This window comes from Oncorhynchus kisutch, linkage group LG5, assembly GCF_002021735.2.
Source record: "Oncorhynchus kisutch isolate 150728-3 linkage group LG5, Okis_V2, whole genome shotgun sequence".
NCBI lineage: Eukaryota > Metazoa > Chordata > Actinopteri > Salmoniformes > Salmonidae > Oncorhynchus > Oncorhynchus kisutch.
Window position 1 is genome coordinate 34,251,235 of NC_034178.2, and position 26,517 is coordinate 34,277,751.

General features: G+C 43.5%; 1 protein-coding gene across 4 annotated transcripts in view; it reads left to right on the forward strand.

The window, feature by feature from the left end:
* The window catches only part of LOC109890939 (semaphorin-3F-like), a 94,776-nt gene extending 69,453 nt beyond the window's left edge, over positions 1 to 25,323 (forward strand). The window contains exons 6-19 of one of the 4 annotated variants that reach the window (XM_020483103.2): positions 573 to 662; positions 2,479 to 2,572; positions 7,279 to 7,395; positions 7,690 to 7,829; positions 9,200 to 9,314; positions 16,261 to 16,330; positions 16,478 to 16,622; positions 16,864 to 17,086; positions 18,062 to 18,150; positions 18,258 to 18,299; positions 19,463 to 19,620; positions 20,228 to 20,310; positions 20,515 to 20,648; positions 22,489 to 25,323. In XM_020483103.2, coding sequence (XP_020338692.1) covers positions 573 to 662; positions 2,479 to 2,572; positions 7,279 to 7,395; positions 7,690 to 7,829; positions 9,200 to 9,314; positions 16,261 to 16,330; positions 16,478 to 16,622; positions 16,864 to 17,086; positions 18,062 to 18,150; positions 18,258 to 18,299; positions 19,463 to 19,620; positions 20,228 to 20,310; positions 20,515 to 20,648; positions 22,489 to 22,923 — 1,935 coding nt within the window. In that variant the 3' untranslated portion in view covers positions 22,924 to 25,323. The remainder of the gene's footprint in view (positions 1 to 572; positions 663 to 2,478; positions 2,573 to 7,278; positions 7,396 to 7,689; positions 7,830 to 9,199; positions 9,315 to 16,260; positions 16,331 to 16,477; positions 16,623 to 16,863; positions 17,087 to 18,061; positions 18,151 to 18,257; positions 18,300 to 19,462; positions 19,621 to 20,227; positions 20,311 to 20,514; positions 20,649 to 22,488) is intronic. The other 3 variants (XM_020483104.2, XM_020483105.2, XM_031824922.1) reach the window with 3 other exon arrangements.
* The last annotated feature ends 1,194 nt before the right edge of the window (positions 25,324 to 26,517 follow it).

Below are 26,517 nucleotides of genomic sequence, written 5' to 3' on the forward strand. Positions count from 1 at the left end.
CACACACACACACACACACACACACACACTCATTCTCACACGTCAGGAACCTGCTTTGACATTTGTAACTGAAGACGTCCAGATATATTGTTATCAGCTTGCCAGATACCATCATTCTTTCTTTTTCAGACGTTATTCAGGCACGTACTATTCACTCAGTTGTAGATAATTTCCTTTCTAAATACCTAAAGGATATATATTAGCCTACACGGGGCTATGATAGCTAGTATTGTCTTAAAAGCCAAATGTTGGTTCTTGGCGGTGGCTCAGGCCAGGATTTAATGTATGTACCATACTGTGAGAGACTGTATTGACTCAACCACATGGTACAGAACTAATATTGATGATTTTCACACCATCTGGTGAAGTTGAGCCACACAGGCATTCCTTGCACAGAGAATGTAGAGAATAAGATATCCACACATTTTACCCACAGGCTTTCCAAGTTACATTATTGAAACAGTCATGTAGTCACATGTCCCAGACCAGTTTACAGAGTTACTGAGCTCATGTCAGGTCCCACCTACTGCAGGTGCATAACATCTAGAATGTGTCGCTGTCTCCTGTTTTAGGCCGCCATGCACCTGCAGATGCCCCAGACCGGAGGGAGGGCTAGCCGCGCGGCCCAACCAAACGATGTGTCCGAAACACTGGGACTAAAGGTGGGAGTGGGTCTGGGTCAGGTGCCCATCACTAGCATGGGCACGTCTGCCTGCCTGCCTGCCTGTCTGCCCCTGAGCCTTACGTTTATGGGCTGGGGAGACCCACTATGGGACCCAGCCAACATGCCATGCCTCTGTCTCTCACTCTCTCTGTCTCCCTGTAGGAGAGGGCTGTGCATGTCTCCCGACCCCTCAGTTCTGTCTGTGCTCATTCTGTGTCTTGAAGCATTTCTGTCTTTATCAGTTGAATTGTCCCACTCTGTTGGGTGTCTAGTGAAGTGGATCGCTTATCTCCTCATGGCTACGCATCTCTTCTCTAGACCCTGTCCATTTTAAGTTTCATCCATCATGTTTGTGTTATCCGTTGCTCTCGTTGTTCATCTGTCCATTTTTGTGTAAGCCTCACTTTCTGAGCGCTCTCTCTCTCTCTTTCTCGTTCTCTCTCTGTGTGTGTTTGTTGAACTGATTTGTCAGTATTTGCGTTGCCTGCTTCTTATGCATGAGAGAGATGGAAGCATTTTGTGATTTGCTACACAAGGTCACAGAACATGTTGATACAGTACACAATCAAATATATATGTTTCATTTGTGATAGATAAATTAGTAACTTTCCTCTCCTCCTCACATTGTCTTGTCACTTGTCTTAGAGGGCACAGAATGCCCCACCCTCCATTCCTTTACCCCCCCCACCCATCCTCCCTCTGTAGGAATGCGGGCCAACCCCTCTCACAGGTCTCACACGGTTCATGTCTGACCCTCTCACACTCCCGTTGGTTCAGGACAAACACCAGCCGACTGTGTCCAACTACTAAAGCAGAAAGGAAATAATAGACCCACATAGCTGAGCATTACTTGAATGTTTGTGCTCTCCCACCATTCGCAGCACAGGAAGGAACTCTGAACCCTTTGAACGACAGGGCCATTGTGTTTTCAGCGTTATGTTTTGAATGTGTTGCATGCAACACTTAATCCTCTGTATGGTAAAATCTTTCATAAAGGTTTAAAAACATGTTCAGAGAATATCCCTTGGCACATGTAACCGTTGGTGACTTGGTGCATGTCAACATCTGGCATCTCTTGCATGGAGCTGCCAACACCTTCAGATTTACATGTGCAGTTGATTTTAATCAAAGGTGAGAGGGAGTCTCATAAAGGTGCACGTAGGAGCCAGTGGAGAATAACTTTGGCAAGCACCTCACTTTCTCCTGCTCGGTTGTTGACGGACAAGGACAGAGATGTCTTCGTCTCTGCTCCCCTTCTTCCTCGATTGAAGAGCGAGGGTTTGGGGGATTTGGTTTGTTCTGGCTTGTGGCAAGGCTATGTCATTGCATGCCATTGGCTGGTCCCACCCGCAAATCCAAATTCCTGCCAATCACCTTTCAGTGCTGCGTATAGAGATACCAGGAGTCATGAGCATCAGTCATCCAGCCTCCATCCAGGAAGTGTTTTCACTGAGCAGGATTGCAGGTGTCAGCAGCAGTAGGGGTACATAAACAGTTATAATCAAGAGGGGATGAGAGACATTTGGCATAGGAGACATTTCTGTGCAGAAAGAACAGCCTTTGACGCATTATTCCCCCAGTCCTTCTAGTGCACTATGGATGGATTTAGAAGAGTTGAATTGAAATTTTTTCTGTATGAAGGAACTCTCATTATTCTATGTTTCATCCTCTGAAACCACAATGCCTTATAGGCCCCAGAGGACCTACTGGAAACATATTGCACTGCCTCATTTCCCTTCCACTAGGGAATTACTGTGACATGATGAAGAGCACTATGAATGTATCGCTTCTTTCTTATGATTTTTCTATTTCAGGAATACATATGGCATTTGGAGCCGGGCAAAGTGGAGTCTGGGAAAGGAAAGTGCTCCTACGACCCAAAGCTCAACAGCGTCTCAGCTTTGATCAGTGAGTATCATCTACACTCGGCCACATGGCTGGAGAATGGCTGGAGAGGTCCCCAGTCCAGTCCCAGATCATCCAGTTCGTCCCCATGGCTCTCTCAGTGACTCTGAGGGACCTTGAGGCCATGTCCCCTGTGTACGACTCCTTTTATTTCCCACTACTAAAAATGGCCACCTCCTCTATCCTCAACTGAATGGCCAATTTTGTTTTTGGCACACTTAAAAAATGTTTCAATGCCTAAGTTATGTCCAGACAGTGTCATTTTCCATTCTGTGCCTATTTCCCACGAGATAGATCAGAGTGGAATGGTCATCTCATCTCTCATGATAAAATCCGAAGGCATTTTGCTTTGTTAGGATTGAAAGAGCTGTGGGCAGTCTGGACACATACCACTGGGTTCACTGTTTTAATAAGCCAATCCTTTCCATCGTGGTTACGTGACTTCCAATGGAAAAATACCAAGAACATATTCACATGATTTGTTGTGGTCATTTACCTTCATGAGAAATCCAATATTTTGCTTACCTGGCCCAAGTTCGAGGAGCAATCAGATGACACCTTGCAACATGTTTGGTTTCTGGTAACTTCATGATGTAATGTTTATGATATCGGTGTTTATGAGGTAGTAGAGCGTTCTCCGCCTGCCACTCAAGGTCAGTCAGCCATGGCCAGACCTCACAGTTGCCACCAATGTATGTTGATTCTGACTTTGTCGGGTGGAATAGTCAGTATAAATTGTCAGTGTAGCATACTGCCAGCTGACCAGGGCGGAACCAGGAAACCAAGGGACTGTTGTCTTCTGAGACCAATTACCCCGCCGCCCCACCCCCCATCTCCACCAGTTAGCATCAGCTATGGGTGACTGATGGCAGGAATTGAGAACTGGAGACTACTTTGTGTTAAAAAATGTTTTATTGATACCAATCAGGAGAAACATTTGAGTATATATTGTCATAGTTTGGGACATTTTTTAAGGTTACAAATGGTCAAATGTAGTCATAGAATGTGTGAAAAAATAAGAAAAAATTGTGGATGACCATAAAAATACTTTCCTTCCCACTATCCCAGCCCAACCCCACATCCCCAGTTCCCACCCACCGGGAAGATAGTAAGATCCTTCCTGGCTGTCACTTCAGTCCCACGGTTCACCCTCCCTCCACCCTACCCGATGCCACCCTTCCCCCTCTACCCACAGACCACCCATCCTCCCTCCTGCCATCGCCAGGTATCCCCCCCACCCCCCATATTTAGACCATGTATTGAGCAACCCCAATTCCCCCAAAACCTGACCAGTCATTTGACTAAAGAAAAATAACAAATACAAATGGATAGAAAGATAAAGATTAGAGAGTCAATTGGGGGGGGTGTTCAATAAACAAATAAATAAATAATAGTAATTAAGAGGTAATTAGGTCAGTAGATAAATAAGTACTGAATTGATGATAAAGGGGACCTAGACTTTGTCCATAATGCAAGGTGTGGGTACCCAAGCCATCCTCCTCTGTAACGACAACAGTGGATTTATCAAGAGATGCGACTCGTAGGCTGCTATGCTCTGTGAAACATATCTACAGGCCCGCAAATGGTGTAGCAGATCTTTTCGACTTTAGAAAGAACATAATGTCTCTCAACCACCACACATGAGAGGGTGGGGCAGTCCCCTTCCAATTCGGCAACAACAACAAAAACATGTCGCGCCCGAACGGAGGCAAAGGTTCTTGTGTCTCATTGTAGTTTTGGGAAACACAACTCTTCTGGGGTGACGCCAAAAAGATCAATCAACAGGTTTGGTGAGGTGAGGTTGTGAGTGTCCAGAATTTTTTTGGGGTGGTCAGCATCATTATCAGCTGATTTACATGGCATTATCACAACACACAATTAATGAGTATTGTCAAAAAGAAAGAGTATTATTAGCCATGTGGGTACAGCGATTGGATGTAACTACATAGTCATAGTCAGTCAGGCCAATACAGGGGGAAAACAACAACAATCAAACCGAATGTACAGTGGCAAGAAAAAGTATGTGAACCCTTTGGAAATACCTGGATTTCTGCATTAATTGGTCATAAAATGTGATCTGATCTTCATCAAGGTCACAACTATAGACAAACACAGTCTGCTTAAACTATTAACACACAAATAATGATCATGTCTTTATTGAACACACCGTGTAAACATTCACAGTGCAGGGTGTAAAAAGTATGTGTACCCTTGCATTCAATAACTGGTTGATCCTCCTTTGGCAGAAATAACCTCAACCAAATGTTTTCTGTAGTTGCGGATCAAACCTGCACAATGGTCAGGAGGAATTCTGGACCATTCCTCTTTACAAAACTATTTCAGTTCAGCAATATTCTTGGGATGTCTGGTGTGAACTGCTCTCTTGAGGTCATGCCACAGCATCTCAATCGGGTTGAGGTCAGGACTCTGACTGGGCCCAGGTAATTTGCAAAGGGTTCACATACCTTTTCTTACCACTGTAGATTAGCCAAAATAAAAGGTGCTTAATATGGGAACGATTACAACTTAGTGCTTGACATTGTCACAACGCACAATTAGAACGATTACAGCCTACGACAAAAAGGGACAGTGGTGGTCGCTGCAACAGGGAGGAGGGAGAGATAACGGGTGCTTGTCACACAGTCACTCGCTTTCACTTTGTTTAACACAGCACAGCAATTCTGAGCCCGGCCCTCCACAATCAAATCAATTGCGGTCGGAGTACCTTTAGTCATTTGTGTCTTAATTATTTCATCAAATAGTGTGCTTAAAGCATCAGACAAGCTCAGTGCATATAGTTGATTTGATTAAAACATATATGGAAAAATACACATTTAAACATTTTGACCAATCGATTGGTCGAAAGAATAGATGACTCCTGGACGACCAATATTTTTTTTTGTCGGGGAAAGGCCTACATCCATTAGTTTAAACAGACAATAATGAACTGAAGGTCCCATACCTTTGTCTCCAAAAAGTTTTGTGGTTTGTTAGCAAAGCCAGTCTCAGCCAAACTAGCCAGTGTTGTAGGAGGCCACGTCGTAGAGCTTGGACATGGCATCTTTGAGCTCAGCCCTCCTATTATTGGCTGTAGTTCTCATAGAAGCGTACAGTGTGCCCATAGTATTTCAGGGGCCCCTTCACCTGTGCAGTCAACAACAAAAGGTCCTTAGTTTGGTAACGGTGGAAGCAAACAATGACAGCACGAGGCTTCTGGCCTGGTCCAGGCTTCTGAATGAGGCTGTGGTGGGCCGTGTCTAGCTCCGGAAGAGAGGGGAAAACATCTTCCCCTAGGACCTCCACGAAGAACTTGGAGAAAAAAGCAGTGGGATGTGTGTCCATTTCTGTCTTTTCGGGTAAATTCACAATCTGGTTCCTACTGCGCCCGTCTAGGTACATTACCCTCACCATTAGGGTAGTGGAGTGTTGCAGTGGTCTAAGATACTGCATCCCAGTGCAAGAGGTGTCAGTGCAGTACCTGGTTCAAATCCAGACAGCATAATATCCGGCTGTGATTGGGAGTTCCATAGGGCGGTGCACAATTGGCCCAGCGTCTGCCTCGTTTGGCTGGGGTAGGCTGTCATTGTAGATAAGAATTTGTTCTTAACTGACTTGCCTAGTGCATTTCAATGTCTCTCTTCAGCTTGACGTTTCTAGTGTTTAGAACAAGGTATTTTCAGCAGCTGCTTCAAGGTCGACGATCCGCCTTGAGAAGTAACTAGAGTGTGGTTGTTGTCCAGTTTCGCATCCATTCTAGCAAATTAAGTCTTGAATCCCGACATGGCACATTGTTGCCTGCCAATGCGGTTTCTCTCGCAGGGCAAAGTTAGATCTTAGTGAGGTGGCCTCTGGTTTGTCAGGTTTTGGCAGTTTAGACGGGTATTACAAAACTGCCTGTACTAACTGCTAGTTAGTACATACTAGTAGTTTAGTTGTTGCTCCGTTTGCCCTGAGCCCCTGTTGTCCTGATAACCCCACCCTTGAGAACTCCCCGTAGCTGTCAAATGCATGCTGAGACACCTGCTGTCATATTTTTAAAAAATATATATATTTCACCTTTATTTGGCCAGGTAGGCTAGTTGAGAACAGGTTCTCCTTTGCAACTGCGACCTGGCCAAGATAAAGCGTAGCAATTCGACACATACAACAACACAGCGTTACACGTGGAATAAACAAAACATAGTCAATAATACAGTAGAACAAAAGAAAACAATATGAGGCCCAACCAGCAACTGAAGGACCAACACCCAGCCTCCCCACTGACTAACTCTGTACATAACTTTAAAAGGCCTGGTTAGTGGCAAACCGTGCAGTCTTCCTTATGTATGATTGTGTAATATAATGTGTGTTGTTCATCTGCCTTTGTCCACATTATGTGCTAAAGATGTCTTTTACACAGGCACCGTGATGATGACAGTCTAAAGATATGTATCTGGACGTAGGGGATGGAAAGCCCTGAGGTATTGGGCACTAGGGTCCTGTCAGGGGACCTGCCAGGGACTAAAGGTTTAATTATGGGGGTGGGGGGTTCTGCGTAAGGAGAGCCTCAGTCCTTCATGCCAAGGGTGTGGCTGGCTTTATATCAAAGAGTCAAAAGTATTTGGCTCAGCCGATTTAATCTCTCTCTCTCTCTCTCTCTCTCTCTCTCTCTCTCTCTCTCTCTCTCTCTCTCCCTCTGTCCTTCCGTCTCTCTTTTCCTTTTCTCTCAGACGGTGAACTCTATGCTGGGGTCTACATTGACTTCATGGGAACAGACTCTGCCATCTTCCGTACTGGGAAACAGACCGCCATGCGTACAGACCAGTATAACTCCAGATGGTTAAATGGTAAATAAATTATTGGCTTCTTTGGCACTCAAGATATCTGTCATACAAGAGCTTGTCTATGCTATTAAGACGACTGTGCTGTAATTTATGCATGGGATGGCACAGATTTGAAAGTACCATTTGTCAACATGTGAGCCGAAACTATTGAAAAGGTTAATCATGTTTATGTTTACAAAATCTAATCCTTTATTAAACACGAAATGCAGACAGTTTGTAAATGATATTAACCAGATGTTCAGTGAAATGTATCTCCTCCTAAGCTTCTCGCACTCCTTCTCTCTCTCCTTCTTCCAGACCCGTCCTTTGTCCATGTGCAGCTCATCCCTGACAGCGCAGAGAGGAATGACGACAAGCTTTACTTCTTCTTCCGTGAGACGTCTGCTGAGATGGGCCAGAGTCCCGTGACTCAGGCCCGCATCGGTCGGATCTGCCTGGTGAGCACAGCCTCAGAATGGAGTGTATTAATAATGAGGCCACGTTCACCTCAGAACTGTCAAATAACAATACATGTGACATGCACAACATGACAAATAAACCCTAGTTTCTTTAAGAAAGGGAAAGGAACCAGTTTTGTCGGGACTTTCTGGGTGTGAAACTACTTGTGTTAGTCTAACACTAACTCGCTGAAATCCACATGTCTATTTAACCTTCCTGTGTACAATGCATGCCTCTGTCCATGAGATGGTACTCTGACCTAAGACCCCATGATCCTCTGACCTCTCCTGACTGGTAGTCTTAAAAAACTCTAAAGGATGTAGTATATTAGGTATTCAGTTAACAGCTTGGTAAAGTCCAGAGCCTCTACACCAGCCCAGCAGCCCTTCGACATCATTATTCTCTAGTGCCTGTGGTAATTAACCACACACTGTCTTAATAAAAGCACGGCCCTGACCTTCTACCCCAGAGCTACAAATTGAGAAGAACAGCAAAAACTAATAACAGGGAATGTGTTTGTCCCCTGTAGGGTATACTTGGAGCTTAGGATGCATCTTTCTGGGCTTAGCTTACAAACATGGAGAGCGTAGTGTTTATTCAGTTAGTCACCATGCTCCAGTTCTTCCACAGCTCACCACTGTGTTTATTTGAATGGGTGAGGCAGTGACCCTGCACACAAACACTCATTCCCCTCTCAATGTTTTTTACACTGGTCCCCAGGGATGCTGTTCTATCATTCTCACTTCCATACACATCTGGATGCTCTTAATGCCATTGACTTTATTGGCTCTATACACTCCTCATACCCCAAAACATGAACAACTGTACAGCGTAGTTGCTCTAAAAATGGAGTACAAAGTTTGTGAAAACAATTTCAAATCCCATTTAGGGATTTATTCCAAATACATGTGTGTAGAAGGTAGTGTGCAGTATGTACAGGCCTACAACCGTCATGTGGGTATTAAAATGCTATATGTGGTGAAAACAATTTGCTACAGCAATATTTTTTAAATATATGACACGGCAGTGTGTTTTCCCCATCAAAGTGGAACGTGCTTTAAGGAGAATGTGTTGGTTAAGGAGGAGGAAACCTCTAAATCACATCTACTGGGTTTGACTGTCCCTCACTAGACTGGAATTTGGCCCTGCTCCATGACAGATGGGAGAGGCTCTAAATAAGAGGAGACAGTGTTTACCATCTCATCCCCCCACAACTAAGAATTTCTCAACGTTTTGCAGGGCCGCTCTCAAAACCGGCCTGCTTTTTAAAATATGTACAATGTATGTGGGTGGCTCCACCTGTTTGTTTTTGGACAGAGGATGTGAGTGTGTGTGTGATGAAGACTGCGTTTTCTCCCCCTCTCTGCAGAATGATGATGGTGGACACTGCTGCCTGGTCAACAAGTGGAGCACTTTCCTGAAGGCACGGCTCATCTGCTCAGTGCCGGGGGCCGATGGGATTGAGACGCACTTCGACGAGCTCCGTGAGTTCTCCTTCCTCCCCTTTACTGTGGTTTCATCCACTATCCACATCAAAGTAAGGAACGAGGAACCAGACAACCTGTTCAATATCTTGAGGTTTCTCATCGATATTAAAACTGTGTCAAATAGAGACCAGTTAAAGATGATGGTGGTAGAACTGACTCCAGACCAGTTGCAGGGGTGGGCAACTCCAGTCCTCGGGTGCCTGAATTGTGTCACACTTTTTCTCCATCCCCTAAAGCTGATTAATCATATTACATTCTAAACTGAAGACCATGATTAGGTGATTATTGGAGTCAGAGGTGTGTTAGCTGGGGCTGGGGCAAAACTGTGACACTAATCAGGCCCCTGAGGACTGGAAATGCCCACCCTTGATAGAGGAACTAGTTGGTGTTGCCTGTCTTTTATAACCCTGCTTGCACTATCCAACCAGGCTCATCTAAGGCCAGTTTTAGCTCTGCATACCACCACCTGACAAGTGCCTGACTATACTGCGCTGCACTGCACACAGCCCAGTCTCTGCACCATATGGCAGCCTCTTCCATTACACAACCTCCTCTCAATCCTCCTGTGGCCCATACGGCATGCTGTAATGGGAATTGCGCACACTCCGGTACTATAGTTGTTATTTTCTTTCAAGATGTCTCAAACAAAAGGCTCCTTTTTCCTTGCTGTGCAGTAAAAGGTGTCTGGGAAGCACTCCCATCCTGTCATAGACTGGATATGAGGGGCTTGCTGCCTCGTGGCAGACAGATCAAGTAGCCAGGTAGCCATTACCATGTCTTCCTATCTCTATCTCACTTTTTCCAAATAGAATGTTGGAATGATAAGAGTTCTGATTATTCTACGACCAAGCCTACAGTAGACACGTTCTAACCTCAAGAATGAAAAGCTTGTGTTACTTTCTATTTGACCTCTGTTTATAGTCCCAGAGTGCGCTCTTGCATTATGCCTAATTGAACTACGGTGTAGGTTATGGTTGATTCATTCTGCTTGCGTGTGCATTAGTCTGGCAATTTTTTTTTCTCTCTCAGTAACGTTTCCATCCAAAGTTTTTATTCGAGTTAAGTCATACCGTATATTAAAATAAAATCACTAAAGCTGCGATGGAAACAGTATGTTTCGGTACAACTTTATAAATGCCGACAGACCATTTGATAGTTCAACATGGTCGGTGGAATTAAATACGCGAGAAATGGCGATGGAAATGCCTTTATCCACAAATATTGATACAACAACTATCATATCGAAGTCAACTTGGAGTCACGTGATGACATGGTCTGTATTCCTCCCACTACGACTCGGGAAACCATGCAGCCTATTAGGCTAAATATGAAATAAGTTACAGAGAGGAAAGTGCATCTTGATCTCCTTTCCAATAATGTGTGTGTGTGTGTGGGGGGTGGGGGGTGGGGGGACCCTGGGCTAGAGCGCACATGCCTCGCCAGTAGGCACATTTCTATTTAATGCAACAGTTTAATGCAACAGTTACAGTTTTGTGCAACAGTGACTAAACTATTGGTAGAGTTTAAAATGCGATGGAAACACATTGAACTTTAGATTTGTATTAAGTACATGGAAGCGAAGAAGTACATGTTGTGTGCACTACGTCATCACACACTGATTCTTTATCTGCAACAAGTCAGTTTGGTGGAAACAACGCCACTGGTTGGAAAATGCACAGATTTTTAGAATGTTTGCATGAAAATCTGCGGCAATTGTATGTAAACCTAGCTACTGGTGCTCTATAACCATTTTGCCCAAGTAAATGAAAGGATATCCAAACCGTGAGCAGCGTACTCTACGGTTATAAACTACTTTGTGTCTTTATTAGTCGGTTCAGTGTTGACACAGGCATGCCGTGCACACTGGGTTTAGAGGAGTGTGGAGGGCTGGCACTGGTTCACATGTACAGTGCACCGTTCAGGATAGTACTTTAATAAAGCTGTAAATGTGTAAAGACACGGGCTGTTGCAGTCTCCTAATGAACAGTGCAGACTCAGCTTAGCAACAGGCTGTCCATACAGTACATCCATACAGTATGTCCCGAACTAGGAAGCAAAGGTCAGACAGACCTGATGCCAGTGGCCACTGCCCACTCCTGCCAGGCACTGTACCCCCAGGAAGTGCATGTGTTTAACTGGGTATAGGTGAGCTCCATGCCAAGTCTCCAGTTTACTGATGGGTTATAATGTCTGGTCTAAAAACAGGTGTAGGACCTTTATTTGAGCCAGTTTGCTACAGCAGGAAAGTAATTCTGCGGCAACAGGAAATGTGAATTATTTTGTGGATTATATATGTACACTACCATTCAAAAGTTTGGGGTCAATTAGAAATGTCCTTGTTTTTTAAAGAAAAGCACTTGTCCATTAAAATAACATCAAATTATTAATAGAGTGTAGACATTGTTAATATTGTAAATGACTATTGTAGCTGGAAACAGCTGATTTTTAGTGGAATATCTACATAGGGGTACAGAGGACCATTATCAGCAACCATCATTCCTGTGTTCCAATGGCACATTGTGTTAGCTAATCCAAGTTTATCATTTTAAAAGGCTAATTGATAAATCAAAAACCCGTTTGCAATTATGTTAGAACAGCTGAAAACTGTTGATCTGATTAAAGAAGCAATAAAACTGGCCTTCTTTAGACTAGTTGAGTATCTGGAGCATCAGCATTTGTGGGTTCGATTACAGGTGCAAAATGGCCAGAAACGAATATCTTTCTTATGAAACTCGTCAGTCTATTCTTGTTCTGAGAAATTAAGGCTATTCCATGCAAGAAATTGCCAAGAAACTGAAGATCTCGTACAACGCTGTGTACTACTCCAGCAAACTGTCTCTAACCAGAATAGAAAGAGGAGTGGAAGGCTCCGGTGCACAACTGAGCAAGAGGACAAGTACATTAGAGTGTCTAGTTTGAGAAACAGACGCTTCACAAGTCCTCAACTGGCAGCTTAATTTAATAGTACCCGCAAAACACCAGTCTCAATGCCAACAGTGAAGAGGTGACTCCGGGATGCTGGCTTGCTCAGAGCCCTGACCTCAACTCTATCGAGCACCTTTGGGATTAATTGGAATGCCGATTACGAGCCAGGTCTAATCTCACTAATGCTCTTGTGGATGAATGGAAGCAAGTCCCTGCAGCAATGTTACAACATCTAGTGAAAAGCCTTCCCAGAAGAGTGGAGGCTGTTATAGACGCAAAGGGGGGACTAACTCCCCCTCGTCGAACATCTCATTCCAAAACCCATGATTTTGGAATGAGATGTTTGACGAACAGGTGTCTACATACTTTCTGTCATGTAGTGTATTTTGTAGGGGGTGTTAGGGCTGACATTTTAAAGTGGAAATGACAAACTTTAGAAGTCTTTTTAAACCTTGAATGCACCACAAGTTTGCAGTTCCTGCTGTGCCACAAATATTCTCAGCAAGAAAGGAGTGATCCAATGAAGATCCTACATCTCTCGGTACATGCTCAGGTTGTGGTGTTGACAGGGGAGAATACGGATGGAAGGATTACTCCAGTACTGCAGGGCAACAAGTTCTATGTGCCTTCTACACTGAACAAAAATATAAATGCAACGTGATGGTCCCACCCATGTTTCATGAGCTGCAATAAAAGATCCCAGAAATGTTCCATATGCACAAAAAGCTTATTTCTCTCAAATGTTTTGCACAAATGTGTTTACATCCCTGTTAGTGAGACAAAATAATCCAACGACCTGACAGGTCTAACACATCAAGAATCAGTGGATTAAACAGCATTATCATTGCACAGGTGCACATTGTGCTTTGCACAATAAAGCCCACTCTGTAAAGTGTGCAGTTTTGTCACACAACACAATGCCACACATGTCTCAAGTTTTGAGGGAGTGTGCTATTCGCATGCTGACTGCAGGAATGTCCACCAGAGCTGTTGCCAGAGAATTGAATGTTCATTTCTCTACCATAAGCCTCCTCCAATGTTGTTTTAGAGAATTGGTCAGTACGTCCAACAGGCCTCACAACCACAGACCACAGTGTCGTATGGTGTCTTGTGGGCGAGCGTTTGGCAGATGTCAACGTTTTCAACAGAGTGCCCCATGGTGGCGGTGGAGTTATGGTATGTGCCTGGATAAAGAGAACAGATTAACTTACATTTTCACTCTCTATTAGTGTAGTAGTAAAGTAAAGAGGACCTTGGGGTAATTATTGTGAACTTTGATGAGCCTTCCAGCCCAGCTGTATTCCTTGTGTGGCAACAGTTTTATGTGTGACTTGCTGTTAGCTTCGGACGCCAGAGACCCAGAGAGTTTTACAGTTGAGAAGAGTTAAAGATTTGGCTCTACTTGAGAACTTGCACCCAAATGACCCCCAGTAAATTGAAACACAAGGTAGAGGCCCTTATCCAGGCACATGTGCTTGTATTCTATGTCAAAATGAATAATGCAAAGCAATTATAGAAATTGATACTGTAAAGGTTTAGATTGTATAGTTTTATATAAATAAGGAAGTACATTGCATGAAATTGAGCATCAACAATATTTACACTTTTGAAGCTACTCTAATCAATCTCACTGCTTCAACAATCCGCAGATACCTGCGTATGGATTTCACAGAGAAGACTTTATGAGAGATGAACAAGAGTGGTATAGGGAAAGAAAGATTGAAAGAGAAGGGGGAGAGGTCGAGGGCAATATCACGCTAAGCTCTAGGAAAATACATTCATACTTTTGAGGAAACGAAAAATGTTAAGACAGGATTTTTATTGCCTTGAAAAAGTAGGAAGGTGAAAGGACAGTTTGGAGTCTGGATTCACTCACAGCTCTTACTAACATGCACGTGAGAAGCCTTCCTGTTGCCAACTCTTCTCTGCTTCGTCAGAATATTTCAACTTCAAATCATGTAGCTTTTTTCATAATAATAATAACATTTTTGGGAGACAACAGACTCAAACAGCCAACTGTATTGAGCTAATGATAGCTCTGGTTTTCTGGCTGTTTGTGATTGCAGTGTAGTCTACGGTATCTGATTCATCACTTCCTGTAGTGGAACAGCTGTGTTTCTTGGTGGGGCTCATCTGTTATATGACAACCCTGACAGCCTTTCTCTCTGTATTCTATTAAGTATGTCGAATTGCTAATCCTAGTGAATAACAATGTGCCCAGTCTATGCAAAAGGAAGAATTGTAGACTTTGCAGAATTTATCATACGTCTCATTGGAGTCCATTGCATGATGATGCTTTCAATTTGAGTTATCACAGGCTCTTCACAGGCTCTTGCATGTAGACATGCAGTGTCTTTATCCTCTGGCCAATGGCCATTCCCCTACTGCACACAAGTAGTCTGACTTACTATTGAGTTATGTTCTGTGAGGTGGATGTGACTCCTGAGAGGAGAATGTGGGCCAGTCAGAAAGCAGGCCAGCGAGGAGAGACTATCACTATTGGCCGGAGGCCAATCAGATCTAAAGTAGGTCTCCTTCTGCAGCCACCTGGGCTCCAACCAGAAATAAACTGGTTGGAGTTTCTCTCTGGGACCCCCAGAGGCATGTGAGGTATGATTTCATCTTCCTCTAAGGCACGTGTCAAACTCATTCCACGGGGGGAATGTCTGCAGGTTTTCGCTCCTCCAATGTACTTAATTTGATTAATTAAGGTCACTGATTAGTAAAGAACTACCCTCACCTGGTTGTGTAGGGCTTAATTGAAAGGAAAAAACAAAAACCAGCAGACACTAGGATTGAGTTTGACACCCCTGCTCTAGGGCTTAGAACAAAGCCCAACTGCCAACCCTCCCAACCTTGGACACCGGAAGTGGAAAGTGTCTGTTCGTCACGTATTAAATAACTCAGATTCTGGAGAAAACTCTCAGGTGACACAGCAATCATGTTGTCTCACTCAAGCCTAGACACCTCAGGCGACTGTGTGGGTTTCATTGCTATATATCTTTACATGGTGTCCCAGTTTGGTCTTTTTTATTAATTGTTCTGCATACATAGATGCTCAATAATGAGTTTCATTACCCTCTGGGTTCAGTTGGGAATATCCGCTACTGGATAGAATGCTTACTGTTCAAGGGTGTGGTCTCTGAAGCGCTTTGTCTTTGTTTTAACTTTGTGGACTGTACAGACAGTACTGTAGCCTTCATCTTGGCCTAGGGAGGAATCCTGTGGACGTTTGTCTCTGTTAGTTTCCTGTTGCTCTGTAAAGATGTGTCATGGGCTTACCCTTCCTGTTTCTGTCAGCAGTATGATGGATGTCAGTCGTACAGCCCTGGAGGAAAAGGCTAGCCACATCTTCTCCTCCTTTCATTTTGACCCCATCCTCACTGCTAGGCTAGTTTATCTCCAATTCCATCAAGCCCACCGCATTTTTTATTAAACTAGGCAAGTCAGTTCAGAACAAAATTCTTGTTTACAATGACGGCCTAGGAACAGTGAGTGGGTTAACTGCCTTGTTCAGGGGCAGAACGACAGATTTTTACCTTGACAGCTCGGGGATTCGATCTAGCAACCTTTAAGTTACTGGCCCAACACTCTAACCACCTGCCACCCCTGCATGATTGTGGTCCGGTCACACAACGTCTTCAAGCAACACAAAGCTTGACATTAGATTTAGATTAGAAGTTGAATCGCTACATGTAGTGTTGCAGGTCTAATCACAGGGTACAGTGAAAATGTTAAGCTCCGAGCTCCAGCAATGCAGGTCAAAGTGAAATAGAAACGATTCATGTGATGATAAAGAGAAATGAAATGCGTGCCTCTGAGCTGCCCTCTAAAAGAGGAGAGGAGAGACACTGTGTGCATTTGCTCCTCCTGTTTGACATCCCTAAGAGCAGAGCTGTTCTGATGGGAGTTCAGGTTTTGCCAAAAGGTGTGAAAAGCGAAAGGTGGATTGACTGGACCTCTGTAAATAGTACCTTCTCTTTGCACTGACGTGATTCTTGCTGTGTATCTCTTTAAGGAGACGTTTACATACAGCCGACCCAGGACACCAAGAATCCTGTTATCTACGGAGTCTTTTCCGTCTCGGGGTGAGTCGTCAAACTTGTTTTCAGAAACTTTTATTAGAAACATTGAAGAATAATTATTTAAATACACTTTCGTTGTCATATGATGTCCCTATTAGTTGTTTCAGTTCTTAACCCGATGAGCTGTCTGTCTCTCCCCTCTCCACACAGCTCAGTGTTTAGGGGCTCAGCAGTGTGTGTCTACTCCATGGCAGACATCCGCCAGGTCTTCAATGGGCCCTTCGCCCACAAAGAAGGGCCCAACTACCAGTGGGTCGCCTACACTGGGAAGATCCCCTACCCTCGACCTGGGACGGTGAGCCTCACCCTCCCATGGCCATGAGTGTTAATACCAAACCACGCTGGCATAAGAGACACTTAGACTTTAAATAGAAACCGTCTGTCTGTCAAGCAGGACACAAACATTAGCCTCCATAGCCGTGTTCTCCTGCTATAAGAGTCCTCATGTCTCCCATGTTGATGCTGTGGATAAGTGGTTGTTGTTGTTTCTGTGGTGAGAGGCAAAGTTTTAATGCTCGTTTCATTTTCAACCACAGTGCCCAGGTGGAACGTTCACCCCCAACATGAAGTCCACCAAAGACTACCCAGACGAAGTCATCAACTTCATGAGGAACCACCCCAACATGTACAATGCAGTGTACCCAATGCACAAGCGCCCCCTGGTGGTCCGGACCAACGTGGACTACGAGTTCACCACCATCACTGTGGACCAGGTGGCCGCCGCAGACGGGAACTATGAAGTGCTGTTCCTGGGAACTGGTGAGTCGTCACTAGTCTATATTCACGTGAAATAAAGTAGGCCTACATAAAGTCACATTAGCGTTACTTTCTATAACTCTTTGTACAATGTCCAAGGATGCTCAACAAAACCTCCGCCAGATGGACCTGGTGTCTTTCTCATGATCATTTATCACCAGGAGAAAAGCTTCTGACCCCCTTTTTGTCAAAATTAATGTTTAACCAATAAACAGGGTCGTCCTTTGCGTCATTCACTTGAAGTAGAAGCTTTTGAGGTCTCTACCTGCCGCTCAGGGCGAATGGGTGAGAGGAGGGGGAATGGAGGTGGGGGGTTACAGTAATGAAATCCATTATACTAATCTCAGCACCAGCATAGTGCAGCAGTAGAGATTTTACGGTTTTTTTTCCTCCCATACGTGCATTATCCCTTTAGTGTGCCGTCTTTGTTCTGCTCTCTTGGAGACTAGAGGGTTTTTATACGAGTGCACCGTGCTCCACTGTGCCCGGAGTCAGTGGAATGTCTCTCCTTTGAGCCGCCTTCAGGAGCACGCATTCATCGCTGCGTTGGGGCACATTGAGAGTCATAATAAATCTCAGGTATCCTGCACTCAGGAATGCCTGGGTGCAGAAATCAAACATGCCATTCTGTAGGGGCGCGGCTGGGCTGTCTGGGGGGAGATTCCTACCTCCTGGCTCCTGTAGAACGGGGCGCAGGGAGGAAGAGGAGAACGTTATGCCAGTTGACATGCGGTACTAAGCAAGTGAAAGAGATGATGTTCATATAGGGGAGCACAAAGGTGAACACTGAGAGAGAGCTGTCTGAAAGAGGTGAAGAGTACTGAAGTGTAAAGCCTGATGGAATGAGCAGTGAGGATGAACCTTTACATAAGCAGACTGTGAGGGCTGTTTGATTGACAGGCAGCAAGGCAGGGTAGTGTCAAGCCACAGTAGGTGTGTGTAGTAATATTAACTCTCAGGTGTTTCCCTGGGCCACAGACAGGGGGACGGTTCAGAAGGTGATTGTTCTGCCCAAAGACGACCTGCAGACTGAAGAACTGGTCCTGGAGGAGGTTGAGGTGTTCAAGGTGAGCACTCACTGTCTTTCTTCTGTCTCTCTCTCTGCCTATATCCACGTCTATTTTCAATAAAGATACTTTAGAAGACTCATCAATGCATTGTGTCCACATTCCAGGTTCCAACTCCAATTATAACCATGAAGATTTCGTCCAAAAGGGTAAGCATGTCTGTATAAACTTACCAAATAGACTTAGAAATCACTGAGAAATGTCCTTATTTTTTAAAAGAAAAACACTTTTTTTGTCCATTAAAATAACTTCAAATTGATCAGAAATACAAGTGTAGACATTGTTAATGTTGTAAATAACTGAATAGACTGACGAGTTTAAGAAGGAGGTTCTTTGTTTCTGGCCATTTTGAGCCTGTGATTGAACCCACAAATGCTGATGCTCCAGATACACAACTCGTCTAAAGAAAATCAGTTTTATTGCTTCTTAAATTAGAACACCAGTTTTCAGCTGTGCTAACATCATTGCAAAATGGTTTCAATTAGCCTTTTAAAATGATAAACTTGGATTAGCTAACACACCGTGCCACTGGAACACAGGAGTGATGGTTGCTGATAATGGGCCTCTGTACGCCTATGTAGATATTCCATAAAAAATCAGCCATTTCCTGCTATAATAGTCATGTACAACATTAACAGTGTCTACACTGTGTTTCTGATCAATTTGACGTTATTTTAATGGACAAAAAAAATGTTCTTTCAAAAATAAGGACATTTCTAAGTGACCCCAAGCTTTTAAACGGTAGTGTATATTTCGTAGGATAAAGAGGAGGGAGTGAATTAAATGAAGGGAAATTATTTAAGAATGCCATGAGCTACCTATATGAAGCTGTGGAACTAATGTTTCCCTTCACAATTCATAGAATGCCTGCAGTCTGGTCGAAACAATAAAAAGAGAAATATGGTAAACGCATTAAGTTAGTGTTGTCTTTCACTGTGGTTAAAATAGTTGGCCTTGGATACATGACATGACATCCTTCTTAGAAAGGGTTACAATTTTACACAGGCTGACAAGAATGATGAATTCAAAACAGCTGATCGTAAAAGCTGAAGGTGCATTGTCCTGGGACAATGGAAATCTTAGTTATACAGTAAAGATGAGCTCTCCCAGTCTGCTCGCAACTCTTCCAAGTAGCAAACTATATTTACATGTGTTTTAATAGTTATATTATCACATTACATTGTTATAGCTTTGACCGACTCTTGGCCACTGTGACCCTCTGCACTGAGACTTGATCTGTGGTAAGTATTGGATATTCCCCTACTTTATCCAGCTGGGATCTCACATCCTCCTTTGCGTTCTAATCTCACAGCAACAGCTCTACGTGTCTTCTGAGCTTGGTGTGACCCACCTGGCCCTCCACCGCTGTGATGTGTATGGGGAGGCGTGTGCTGACTGCTGCCTGGCCCGGGACCCCTATTGCGCCTGGGACGGAAAGTCCTGCTCCCGCTACTCCACCTCGCAGAAGAGGTGAGCATCAGCATGAGCTGCTCAGAATGGCTCTATAGATTGTAAATGGCTTTATAATGTAGATTGTTGAATGGCTCTATAGATTGTAAATGGCTTCATACTGTAGATTGTTGAATGTCTCTATAGATTGTTGAAGGGCTCTATAGATTGCTGAATGGCTCTATAGAATGTTGAATGGCTCTATATATTGTTGAATGGCTCTATAGAATGTTGAATGGCTCTATAGAATGTTGAATGATTCTATATATTGTTGAATGGCTCTATAGAATGTTGAATGGCTCTATAGATTGTTGAACGGCTCTATAGATTGTTGAATGGCTCTATAGATTGTTGAACGGCTCTATAGATTGTTGAATGGCCCTTTAGAATGTTGAATTGTTTCTATAGATTGGATGGTTGATGTATATGGATTGTTAGCTGGCTCTATAGATTGTTGAATGGCTTCCGGTATATGGATTGTTGAATGGTTGAAAAGCTCTATACTATAGGCCGTTGAATGACTACTGCATGCAATGTTTTATGGCAGATTGTTGACTGACTCTATGGAATGTTGAATGGCTTTGCATTTGCATGGTAATTTATTCTCTTCTCTTATTCGGGAATACTGGTCTGACCCCTTTAGACGCAGCCGGAGGCAGGACGTGAAGTACGGGAACCCCATCCGGCAGTGCAGGGGCTTCAACTCCAATGGTAAGACCAGTGTGTGCCAGAGGGTGGATGGAGTAGAGATTTTCAGTGGCGGTGAATACATCTCATCCATTCATTGACTTTATTTATGCCATCACACGGCAACATTTTCATCAAATAGATATGAAATAAAACATTGCTCTTCTGGATTTTTGGTCTTTGTGGGACATGATACTGAATCTATGATTGCCATGGTGTCTTTCTCAGCTAATAAGAACACCTTGGAGATGGTGCAGTATGGGGTGGAGGGCAGCAGCACCTTCCTGGAGTGCCAGGCCCGTTCTCCCCACGCCGCCATCAAGTGGCACCTGCAGAGGGACAACAGTGACCGCCGGAAAGAGGTGAGCGGCCATCTATGACACACACAATATCACTCAAACTAGTATTCTTCCCAAAACACAGTTGCGATCTATACTCTCTGCCCATTGAGCCCAGACGTATTATATATTATATATATATATGCCACCACTGCGACCTGTATGCTCTAGTCGGCTGGCCCTCGCTACATATTCGTCGCTAGACCCATTGGCTCCAGGTCATCTATAAATCTATGCTAGGTAAAGCTCCGCCTTATCTCAGCTCACTGGTCACGATAACAACACCCACCCGTAGAACACGCTCCAGCAGGTATATCTCACTGGTCATCCCCAAAGCCAACACCTCCTTTGGCCACCTTTCCTTCCAGTTCTCTGCTGCCAATGACAGGAACGAATTGCAAAATTCACTGAAGCTGGAGACTTATATTTACCTCACTAACTTTAAGCATCAGCTATCTGAGCAGCTAATTGATCGCTGCAGTTGTACATAGCCCATCTTTAAATTGCCCACCCAAATACCTACCTCATCCCCATATTGTTTTTACTTTTCTGCTCTTTTGAACACCAGTATTTCTACTTGCACATCACCATCTGCTCATCGATCACTCCAGTGATCATTTGCTAAATTGTAATTACTTGCTACTATGGCATATTTATTTCCTTACCTCCTCACGCCATTTGCACAAACTGTATATAGACTTTCTGTTTTTCTATTGTGTTATTGACTGTACACTTGTTTATTCCATGTGTAACTCTGTGTTGTTGTTTGTGTCGCACTGCTATGCTTTATCTTGCCCAGGTCGCAGTTGTAAATGAGAACTTGTTCTCAACTAGCCTACCTGGTTAAATAAAGGTGTTCTCAACTAGCCTACCTGGTTAAATAAAGGTGTTCTCAACTAGCCTACCTGGTTAAATAAAGGTGTTCTCAACTAGCCTACCTGGTTAAAAAGGTGAAATAAAATGTTTAAAATAAAAAATATAAAAAATATATGGGTTTTTGGTATACTATGACCTAAGGGAATTCAAACCATACATCAACTTCGTGACAGGGGATGTGATCTTGTTCAGATAAAGTAGGATTAGTTTAGGAGTAAATCTCCCAGGAAGGACATGATGTTCCCCTCTGTCGACTGCACTTCTCATTCTGTTACATAATGATGCCGAGGGGTCTTCCTCAGGCTACAGTATGTTTCATCTGAAAGCTGAAGTTGTCAGTCTATTGATGTATTACTGTTGTCAGTGTATTGATGTAATACTGTAATAAAGAGATAACAGACATACAGATATGATAACCAGGTGGTTGGTTTTCAACCTGAAGGGATAAAGCCCAAACTGTCCCAGTACCCAAAGGGAGGGCCCATCCATAAAACAACATAAGACCTGCTCATAGTTTCTCCCCCTGAGGCTATTCTTGAAGTTTACTGTGAAGCTATAGTGTAACGTCTGTTTTATTTGGCTTTTCGGTTGGATACTGCCTTTCCCCATTGGCATGGCTCAATTGGCTGGGCTGTTGCTCAACCCATCTGATTCTGGGTATAAAAGCTGTCAACAGCTAATCAAACTCTTGGATATGTTTCAGGAATTACATTGAGAGACAATGGAAAACATCACTAGAGCACTTTTATTGAAGTGGAATTGACTGTCGTATTTAACTGCAGATCAATGTGGATCATGTTAGTGGAAGAATGTACAGGTAGACATAACACTGATATATTGATATAGTAGGTGGTTGGTGGTGCTGGGCTGCCAATAAGAACAGGAGATTAGCTGTCAGCTTGGCCTCTCCACTGATGTTACTATCCTGGCTTTAAATCGTGCCTCATTTCATCATTGTAGATGCAAGTCATAACTCTCTCTTTCTCAGATGCGCTCTGACGGGCGGGTCCTGAAGACAGAGCAAGGTCTGCTGCTGCGTTCTCTCCAGCCTTCAGACTCCGGGGTCTACCAGTGCACGGCCACAGAGAAGAACTTCAAACACACGCTGGTCAAGCTGCAGCTGGTGGTCCTGTCCGGCCGAGCCATCAACAACGTCCTGGTGGAGGGTGGTGGACTGGGGCCATCTGCTCTCCAGTCCAGCGCTTGGACGCCCAGCGCGGGTCAGTACAAGGACCTGCTGACCATCCTGAGCCAGCCAGAGATGGGCCTGATCAACCAGTACTGTCAGGACTACTGGCAGCTGGGAGACCCCATGATGGGAGCCATCAAGGCCAATGACATGAAAGAGCTCAAGGAGCAGAAGAAACCACGCAACCGCCGACATCACGGTGAGGGAGAGGACGAAGAGGAGGTGGAGACATGAGGGGTCCCTCAACTCTCCCAAACTTCAACCGCACCCCAGGGAAACTGGGAAAGACTCAATTCAGGAGACTGACAATCAAAAACCCACAAATAAAAGAAACAGAAGTGGAAAAAAAACAAGTCATACAAACAAACACAGCCCACATCCCTTTCAACAATAAAGTATATGATACACAGTATTTATTGTAGGTTGTATATAGTATCATTCTGTGGATTTCTTTGTACTTATAGAAAAATGCTCTTTGTGTATAGGTACCTTTTGGGTAAATGTTATTGTATTATTGTTATTAATTGTATTATTGTTGTTACTGTCATTACAAAAATCTTAATCTTTCCATCTTTCGACATTGACAGCTCTGTTTGGAATGTAAACTCTGTTGGTAGTAAGCTGAAAGGGGTCATTGTGTAAACAGATACGTTAACCGAGGGTTGGGGTAGATGGGGATATAATGGTTTCCTGTTTGCTTTGACTGAATGTCAATACTCATATTCTCAGCTCACCAGGAAGTGTTTGAACATACAGTAACCTCACAATCAGTGCATAAGGACAAAGACTCCTGACTCCAATTTCAGAGGATGCACAAATGGCCCCACTCATTGGCTAGCTGTCCATTCTCCCTGTGAACCTGTTGTCTAAATGACTATGTTGAATACTGTTGCTGCTAAGCATAATTGGCTCCCCTAATAGGTTGATGCTATTTATTTTCGGCTTCATTGGTTATTCCTCACTGTACAGTATGTGCCATTAACTCAGGCAAACCAATTGTTAAAAATACAATGTTGCCATGTAGCCTATGCATGAAATCATCTCTAGATTACCAGAGTCCGTGAAGGGGGGGGGGGGGGGGGGGGTTGAAACTAAGGTTATTATTGAATGGCCAGGTCAATCGAATAGATTGTTTAACAAAGAATGAAAAAACGATTAAAACCTTACCTTTCAGCAGCTAAATTGTGGTAAATGACATTGTGAGAATCAGAAAGTAAACTTACTCAGAAGAGAAAAAAAACACTGTAGATACTTATCAAATAAATATTTTAAGGACGTCTACGAGCTTTGTTTGGTATATTTTGCAATCTAAACATCGAATGGGACTGAGTGGGACTGAGTGTGAGGTACATAAAGGGTCAAGGTTGTGCACAAAGGGCATTATTCTCTTACCTTCAAATTATTCAATTGAATCTTATGGAAGGTATAAGATATTCAAAACATTGGCCAGGGCCAAACCTTGCACACTTTGGCCAAATACATTTCCTTTTGGTCAACAAAAACAAAGCAGAATTCAGTTTGAGATCAAGCGATGCTAGAGCGGAAGAGGCGAAGCGAGAGGGATAACTGGGCCCAAAATCTGTCTACACCTGCCATTTTTTCTTGTTTTTTTCCTCTCACCAAGCAGAGTTTTTGTTTGGAGGGCAAAGAAAGTGTAGAATTTGGTTAACAAAAAATGTAATGGCTTATTTGCTACTTGTGGCTTATTTGATCGAACAGAAGTTTCGCAATGCTTAAGGTTGTTACGAATGTACTGATAGAAGAAGGACACGTCACCTCCCGGCAACTTTGAGAAAAAAACACTTTGTATCGGAGTTGTGCCTTTTATCACAATCGTATCTGCCTTCTCATTGGCTAGAATGGTCCCACCTGATATTGCCTCCTACCAACTACCTTCCATTTTTGAAGGCATTTATTTTCATTGTTAGAGAGGTCAATGGAGTATCTGATCAATATAATGGATAATCTATGGCAATGCCCAGATCACTTTCACTCAGCAGCCATGTTGGTTCAAACTAAGAGCCATCTCTTTTCATTTACCGGTGCATTTGGATTCTTCGACTTTACATGTGAAAAAAAATAAATGTCCTCCTTACACAACAAAACATTGTAACAACGTTGTGACAATAACCAAAATATTCATTGTGTGCATGAATATGTATTTGTACTGTAATTATGAAACAAAAAAAACTATGTTGTAGTTTTTCTGTTCTTCAAGTGTACAGTATGGTCAAACGTCAGCGAAGACATGAGGGACAGCCTCAGTGCAGCATAAAACAGAATGGAGGAGAATTACTATGTGTAATGTACCAGCAGATATTGATAGGCTCTCTTTTCCACGCTTCACTATGGGATAGTATTCATTCCCAGAATAAAACCAGACGGCCCCTGTTACTCTCCTCCAGTTGAAAACAGGGTGTTACAGCAAAAAAATGATTGTACAATTTCTTGGTATTTTTACGGTGTCTTTTTTTTCTTTTGGTTTTGTATTTCTTTTTTTGTGTTCTTTTTGCTATCAGTTAAGATTCAATGCACAGAGGTGATGTTATTGTAATTACTTGTGTAAATTACTTTCTCTTCCCTTTCCATTGTTGTTGCTGACTAATAAATTAAAGCTCTATATTTTATAAAATATAATGCTCTGCTTTTATTCTGATGTACGGTGTGATGTTTCCATATTCTATTTTGTGTATCACTCAGAACTTTTGGGAATAACTGTTCCAAGCTACCACAGAGAGAGAGAACGATGAGCTACCAGCCATTTATGGCTGACAAGGTCATCATTGGCAGCTTGACTGACAGTGACGCTCTGTTATTATCCAAGATGGAACCCTGGGAGGAAATAGATGCGTAGAGCTTTTCTTCAGCCTTAACATTTTTATCATCTCCTCTCATATTTCAATACGGAATCAAATCAAATCAAATCAAATTTATTTATATAGCCCTTCGTACATCAGCTGATATCTCAAAGTGCTGTACAGAAACCCAGCCTAAAACCCCAAACAGCAAGCAATGCAGGTGTAGAAGCACGGTGGCTAGGAAAAACTCCCTAGAAAGGCCAATACCTAGGAAGAAACCTAGAGAGGAACCAGGCTATGTGGGGTGGCCAGTCCTCTTCTGGCTGTGCCGGGTGGAGATTATAACAGAACATGGCCAAGATGTTCAAATGTTCATAAATGACCAGCATGGTCGAATAATAATAAGGCAGAACAGTTGAAACTAGAGCAGCAGCACAGTCAGGTGGAAGTTGAAACTGGAGCAGCAGCATGGCCAGGTGGACTGGGGACAGCAAGGAGTCATCATGTCAGGTAGTCCTGGGGCATGGTCCTAGGGCTCAGGTCCTCCGAGAGAGAGAAAGAAAGAGAGAAGGAGAGAATTAGAGAACGCACACTTAGATTCACACAGGACACCGAATAGGACAGGAGAAGTACTCCAGATATAACAAACTGACCCCAGCCCCCCGACACATAAACTACTGCAGCATAAATACTGGAGGCTGAGACAGGAGGGGTCAGGAGACACTGTGGCCCCATCCGAGGACACCCCCGGACAGGGCCAAACAGGAAGGATATAACCCCACCCACTTTGCCAAAGCACAGCCCCCACACCACTAGAGGAATCACATGGCCTATACCCTCATTGCTAGTAGATATCATGATCAAATGGACTGTATGATTTGTTGTGGTCGTCAAGTAACTCCAACAGCACACATTGTTGTTCTAATCCCGGACAAAAACACCTGAGTCAACTAACCATCAAGTTGAAAAGTAGAATGAGATGTGCTTGTCCGGGGCCACACACAAAAATTTGATCTGTTGTAGGTACTCC